The sequence below is a fragment of the Medicago truncatula genome, chromosome 1 (genome assembly GCF_003473485.1).
Source record: "Medicago truncatula cultivar Jemalong A17 chromosome 1, MtrunA17r5.0-ANR, whole genome shotgun sequence".
NCBI lineage: Eukaryota > Viridiplantae > Streptophyta > Magnoliopsida > Fabales > Fabaceae > Medicago > Medicago truncatula.
In genome coordinates this window covers 15451111-15458538 of record NC_053042.1, presented here as the reverse complement: position 1 = coordinate 15458538, position 7428 = coordinate 15451111, and the positions used below count along the sequence as shown (strand labels likewise).

The 7428-nt window shown below is 31.0% G+C and overlaps 1 protein-coding gene across 1 annotated transcript; it reads right to left on the bottom strand.

Moving 5' to 3' along the window:
- Window positions 1-1986: 1986 nt before the first annotated feature.
- Window positions 1987-4285, bottom strand: LOC25482908 (auxin-induced protein IAA4). The gene is made up of 4 exons (XM_013611519.3): window positions 3902-4285; window positions 3496-3686; window positions 3087-3186; window positions 1987-2455 (listed from the first exon to the last, which is right to left on the bottom strand). The coding sequence occupies exons 1-4, from the start codon at window positions 4093-4095 to the stop codon at window positions 2380-2382; spliced, it is 561 nt and encodes a 186-aa protein (XP_013466973.1). The 5' UTR covers window positions 4096-4285; the 3' UTR covers window positions 1987-2379.
- Between the last annotated feature and the right edge of the window lie 3143 nt (window positions 4286-7428).

Genomic DNA, 7428 nt, shown 5'->3' with positions numbered 1-7428 from the left:
TATCACTTCTCATAAATAATACTAGAAAGCGAGTTTGAGTACGTGAGAGAGTAGACAAGGAATCGAGTGTGGGTATTATAAAAAATACTAAAAAAATTACTTTTTATCCTCAAACACAAAGTTGTCTAGAAAAAATCTTAATGCAAAATGGTATTTTTGAAAAAAGTATTTGTTCAAACCTAACCAATTATAAACCAAATATGGAATTTTATGGAGCCATAGTTTAAATATGGAATAAGATTGGTATTATGAAACCTAACCAATTATAAACAATATAGAAAGAATCATAATGCAAAAAGATGATTTACATCCTCCAGGTTATCAGACCCTCCCACACAAAGTTGGGCATTAGCCGAGATTACCCCTTCATAACTAAAATGCCGTTCGTTGGAATATGATAACAAAGGAGCCGCCACGCAAAGAGACTTACTTACAAAGGAACCTCATTATTCTAAATTAAATGAGTATTTTCATCAATAATATTTTGATATGTCGAGGCTATAAAATTATAAGCATTGTTGAGATTGTACTTTTTATCCAATAAAAGTATGAGTATTAGAGAGTGTTAGAAAAAGAGTATTCGTAGTATTTCTAATGAAAATTTGATTCTCTATAACATTATCTCAAGTTTTCCTATTCCTCTCTATTTATAACATATTTAACTATTATTAATATACTTGTTTTACTAAAAACATATATTTTTTTATCAACGTTTTTTATTTTGAGGGGTTTTTTTTTTATCAATGTTTGTATTTCAATTATTAGTTCATATTGTAAGATATATGGTACATTAAAAATTATATTATTCTTTTATAAAATTTATAACAATTTTTTGAAGGATAAAATTTATAAGAATTAATTTACATATATTACTATAATTTGTTAGCCTCATCTTTTAAGACCAATATGCTCCACCCACATCCAGCTTGTTATTTGATAGGTTATGTAGGTTGAGCCAAGACAGGTTGGAGGGTTGAAAATTTGCCTTACTCCGTCAACAAATGTGGATTATACGGGTCAAACTACATGACCAACTCCTTTTCTATAACATTGACTAGAAAAACAGAGTAACTAAGGTGGCAAGATAAATTTGGTCTAGACATTTCCAACCCAAGTTTTTAGAGTAATACATCTCTTTAATTAAAAACAGACATTTAATTAACTTAGCTAACATGTTAACATTGGCCTATAAAAAAAAATACAAGACAAGATATTGACACATCACTGGTGTTGGACATCGAACACGCCTTTAAACATATGTTAGACACCGCCTACCTTTTCAGTTTAGAAGTGTTGATGCAATATAGTTGTTTTTTTTACAAGAACAAATTCCGTTCAAAAAAAGGAGTTATAGCACAATTACAACATATTTACTTTGCTAAAATCTCACCCAATAAATTTTTTGATAGAAAATGTTAGTGGTTAGTTTGTTGAGGGAAGGATAAATTTGTTGGCACGAATAGTTACAATACAACTTATTGACTATGGCTCATAGGCGCAGAGGAGAGGTAAAGGGCACGAGAGCATAGCGAGTGGCATTGTTTAGGTAGCATGTATCATTTGTACATTCATACACAATTGTGACATGTGTCCATGTGATCCGTACACACAAAAAGAAACTCATATTTATTGTCTCTCACACACTCTCACATGAGAGTGGTACATTGTATGTATGGAAAAAAGAGTGTTCATGAAACATTATCCTATATATATGGTTTGTTGTAACATTGTAAACCCTAATCATTCAAGTAATAATACGAAACTACAACTGCTCGGTAGTCGAAGACGTAGGCACAATTGGATAATTGAGTAACAAAACGATTGAATTCCATTGTTTGCAATTTGAGTTTATTTAGTTTTCTTTTACTAGTTGTTGTTCTAACACAACTCTTGAGTTTATTAAGAAAGGGAAAAATATGATTGATTGTAGTATTTTTAAATAGCCAAAGTTTTGGAACAAAATTCAAAAACTTGAAAGATCAAAGATTATGAACAAATGAGTAGCAACTATGTATTTATTTTCCCTGTCAAAAAAATAACTACGTAATTAAAGTTTCTATTTATATATTGATACAAAACAAACCATGACTCTTCTAATTCTAATTCTCTATAAGTATACAAAGTTGCTTTGATGCAAATTTCTGAAAATGTTATTGAAAATGTTCAGTGGAAATAACAAACAATATAGCATATAGCATCACTTCAAGATGCTAAAATAACCAAAAAAACATGTTGACAAAGTTTATGTAGAAAGTATCTTCCATCTCCCTTCCAAATCAAGATTCAAAATCCATTAGCTCCAGCAATTGAAAGATTGACTTTCCTAAACACCAAAACTCTTTTTCTTGCATATAGTCATAGGAAAAATTCAGTTGTTTCTCATACACCACAACCCAAACCTCTAGCTTCTGTGCCTTTCATGATTCTTAGTCTTTTGCAGGAAGTCACAAACATGCTGTAGATAAAAGCAAGTTCTATGAGTTTCTGAATATGTACAGCTAAGAGACAGACAATCAAAATGGATCCTCTAGAACTAATGTTATGGTGCAGCCGATCGCAGACTATTAAAAAATACGAGATAGAAATTACTCCTATTTGACTAAAAACTAATTAAGCACTTATAGCGTAAGTGTTGTTTTTATTTAAGAAGCTAAATTAGCCCACCCAAATTGACACCGGGGAAAATTGAACCTGAGACCTTGAGGATGAGCACACTCTCAGGTCCTAAGAAGCCAATATCATCAGGCCAACCCAAGTGGGTTAGCATAAGTGCTTTTAAAACCGAAGTAAAATAAAATCAAATTGTTTTCATATTAGTTACAAGTCATATTCGTCGACCATCATGGAAAACTGATGAGGATAAGCTGAAAACAACTTATGGACATATCATAAGTTGTTTCCCTGAACTTTCTCAAAGAGGCTTTTACAAGTAATTATGCGAACAGATAAACTCAAATAAGCTAATCAAAACACGCCAACAATCTAATTATCTGCTACCATGAAGCCAACTTCAGAGGATCTAAGTTCAAGAACTATAGACAAAAACAAAACAAAAATAAAGCAAACACATAAGGGAGAGAACTTACTCCCATGGAACATCTCCAACTAGCATCCAGTCACCATCCTTGTCTTCATAGGTTGGTGCATATTCAGATCCCTTATAACCCTCTCTTTCAGAATACTCACCTGAAAAACAAAGCACAATTTCTTTTCAGCACAAAAACTAAAATTGTCTCACAAACTAGTTTCACCACAATAAAACCAAGACTAGTCTATATACAACTAAAATTTGAGTCTTAAAAAATAGTCTTCGACCGCAATCTTAACATAAGATCAAGAATTTTGTTAAATGTCTATGCTATTGCAAAACTATCATAATTTAGACTACATCAATCATATTTTAACGTGATTCTCTACGATATCAATAAACCCTAGACGCGATTGCAATATAAAATCTTTACCAAAACAAAAAACAAAATTTTATCTCTATCTTACCTATGGTCAATTTGAACATGGTTTCTAGAGCTTTGAGAAGTTCTGGATAACCTCCATAGATCCTCAAGTCAATCTTTCTAAGGTAAGGAGCTCCATCCATGCTAACTTTCACATATATCCCACCAACTTCAGCCTCTTGCAAAGTGTTTTTCCTGTAAGACCTAATTGGTGGCCACCCTACTATCTTTGCCCTGCAATATCAATATCAAATAAAATCAGTTAGCTCAAAATTCAGATAAGGAAAAAAAAAAAGTTATTGAATATTTTATCTCATCAAGAGGACCCCCTGAAGCTGCCGTACGTATGGTGCTGGAGAAAATAAAAATTTCTACATCTGCAACACCATACCGCGGCAGCTGCAGAGGATCCAGATAAAAGGTTTTAGTCTTTCTTGATTAAAACATACTTGGCAGGAGGGGCAGCAGAAGAACTCTCCACATGCTGGTCATCATTTGAAACCTTAGAAATTGAAACAGATTCTTCAGAAGTTTGAGGTAATTGTCTTTTGTTATTCTTAACAACACTACCATGTATTGTTTTCATATCCTTTTCATCTGTCCCTGGTAATCCCAATCTAAGCTCAGTTGCCTTGAATTCCATCTTGCTTATGCAAAACCCTCTAATTCAATTAGAAAATATATAGTCACTATAAAGTTTTAGGAATTTGATGCTACAATATTTTTTTTTCCCTCCTTCTTTTGAGATGTTACAAGAGGAAATGTGTAACAATTGTGTGAAAGTAGGAAATGCAAGGTTGTGTTTTATAGGAATAATCATAATCACTTTGACATTAACATAGAAAAACATTGTTTTAAATTTAATGCATAAATTATGGACAAAGGCAAGCTAAGTTGTCGGTAGCATAATAAGCAGATTTAAAGTAATATGTCTCCTTATTGGGGTGACAAGAGTGGGACATATTCACCAACCATTTGGTCTGGATTTTGGATGGTTGAGATTGTTTTGGGAATATAATCTGGATCGTTGGATTTTGAGGAAGCAAAAGCATGTGAATGGAGGGTCCCTTGTGTGAGTTGGTTATGGGAAAACTATGGTCTTGTGTTAGGATTTAATTTGGAATTGAATTTCTTTGTGGGGGGTGGGTCATAAGTGCCACACGTTTTGTATGATGATAATGAAATTGACATCTTCTTTGTTATTTCTTTTACAATAATGACTATTTTTGTGCCTAACTTGCTTTTTCACTTTAGCATTTTTGTTTGAGATATTTGTATGTTAGAAAAATAATGTATCTTCTAGATGAGTATAAAGTTTTTCCTTACTAAGCAGATGAGTATAGAGCAAGGAGTGTAAAATTTGTCAAAAAAAAAAGCAAGGTGTAAAAATAAACCAACAAATTTATAAACTTTGAAAACTCAAAAAATTATTTTGTTATGTGTTCTTGCTAGAAGTTATAGAGTAGATCTTTTCGACGATGCGTCGTGATAAAAGTTTGGGGTGTTTTAATTTTTGAGGTGAAAGTAAAATGTAGAATGAGTAACTTAAGTTGATCGAGTTAGGGTTGAGTTGATAACGAAGTGGACCGAGTATATAAATACGAGCCGAGATAGATATATATATTTATGATAGTCCATTGTGTTTAATTTTTTAAAAAGACATTATGTTTCATGTTCGATTTAAACTTAACAAAAATAAACAATTTCGGTTTATCAGTTTTACCACATTCAAAATTTAATTACTTTATCACAATTTTTTGTTTGTTCGGTAGTACATTTTTAAAATCCAGACCAAAAGTGATTTATCTTCCAAATGAGCATACAATGTATTGTAATACTGGTAACTTAGAGGTTACTCATTATAGATACAATGAATGATTCTTTTTATTTTTATTTTTGACAAAAGATACAATGAATGATAAATTCGTTAAGTTCCTCCTCCTAAATTATATTTTAAATTGTATGAACAGTTCATCAAATTAGTCCTTAATTTACTGTTTTGTATACTATAATGTTTAACATTTTTATAGAAAAAAATTGAGGTCGGGAGTTGGTGCACCAATTGAAAGTAAGAAGAGCTTAGGGTTCAAAATAATCTCTAACAACTTATATACATACATATGTATTATTTTATACATAATTTACTTGTATAGCTATATATGACTAATTAATCTAAATATTATAGGTGTCCGACACCGTTAATCATTGAATATGAACATATCTCTCATTCAATAATTTGAGAAGAGTAGTGATATTTGAACAACCATTTCATATAACTTTTGGTGACAACTTTTTTTTTCTCTCTTTTTATTGGATAAAAACAATGGAGAGAGAAAAAGGAAGAGAGAGAATAAGATGATAATGTGAGTATGAGAGAGAAAATTGTCAAAAAGTTGTCACAAAGTGGTTATACAAATATCATTTCTCATTTGAGAATGTGATCAAACTACACTAAAAAGATACTTCTTAGCTTTTTGAAGACATTTAACATAGGCTTAATTGTAGTTTGATCCCCCTATTTTTATCATTTTGCAAAATTGGTCTCCCTATTTTAGAATTGACAATTTTGGTCTCTCTGTCAAATATTTGTCTAGAATATTGTGATATGATATGTTTTAAATGAAGTTTTTAAGGAAATTTTGTTACAATTTCATCGATGTTGATCATTTTACATCTTCAGATCATATTCAACGACATTTAAAATTTATCCCATCACATTTTTAAAGTTCAAAATATGATGAATGGACCAAAACTGTCAAATTTTAAAATAGGAGGATCAATTCTACAAAATGATGAAAATATGGAGATCAAAACTGCAATTAAGTCTTTAACATATTATGTATTCTATATTTATTATACATCATTTTATAAAATAAAATTGAACTAGGTTAAAACAGAGTTTCATATTGTTAGTTCAACACATATTTTATATTGGACTAAACATTTCCTTCAAAAAAAAATATTGGACTAAACATATTAATCTATGAAAATGCTATTCATCAAATGCCTAATATTCTTCACAACCACCTCAACTTCCAAAAATACCTACATTGACACGAAACAGTTGTTAAGAGCCGTTCATTTTTTAAATCGGTTTATTGATTAATTGACCAAAAAAGTTCTACCTCATGTTTGTAAACAATTAGGGCTCACGAGTATGACCAACGACGAGGTAGACCTTTTAGAACGGTTAAACATTTAACCGATTTAACAAAGTATCGTGTTTTTGTCAGTCCAATACAAACATGAGGTAGATCCTTTAAGATCGGTTAATCGTTTAATCTAGTTAATAAGTGAGCAGTTCCTAACTGCTGTTCAACAACAGAAGGAAATTAACTGTTGAAAATATTTTTTCGAAGTTTGATGTACTTGGTAAGCAATCCAAAATGGCCAAAGAGCTATTTTCTTAATCTATGAGCTAGGTCCGTATTAACACTCCAACATTCAACAGACCAATTTAATTACAAATCTTTTGTTGAACTAATACGGTATTATTTTGTTGCTAAACAAATACGACATTATTTTCCTCTCAAGAAAAAATACGACATTATTTTGGAGTTTTCATTGACTAAATAGATTATTAAATTTTCTCCAAGGACTAATAATACAATTATTCGTATGATTTTAATTGATTGGCTTGAGAGTTTGGTTGATAAAAAAAATGTAAATGGGAACAAGAATAAGAAGAAAAAGGATTCCATTGTTACAATATGATATTTTGAATTAGGCAACATTTATATTTTATTATTTTTCTTCTTTTGGCTGCTTTGGAAGTTGAGCAGATCAAGTGCAGTGTATGAAAAGAGAAAGGCCAACCATATTTTGCACGATTGCTTAAAGATTAAAATTGATTTTTGCCTAGCAAAGACCAGCATAATTGCATCATTGCTTAAGAATTGAAATTGATGTTTACCCAACAAAGCAACTATCAAATCGCTAATACAGTTAGTCAGTCACTACATTATGGCATTGGATC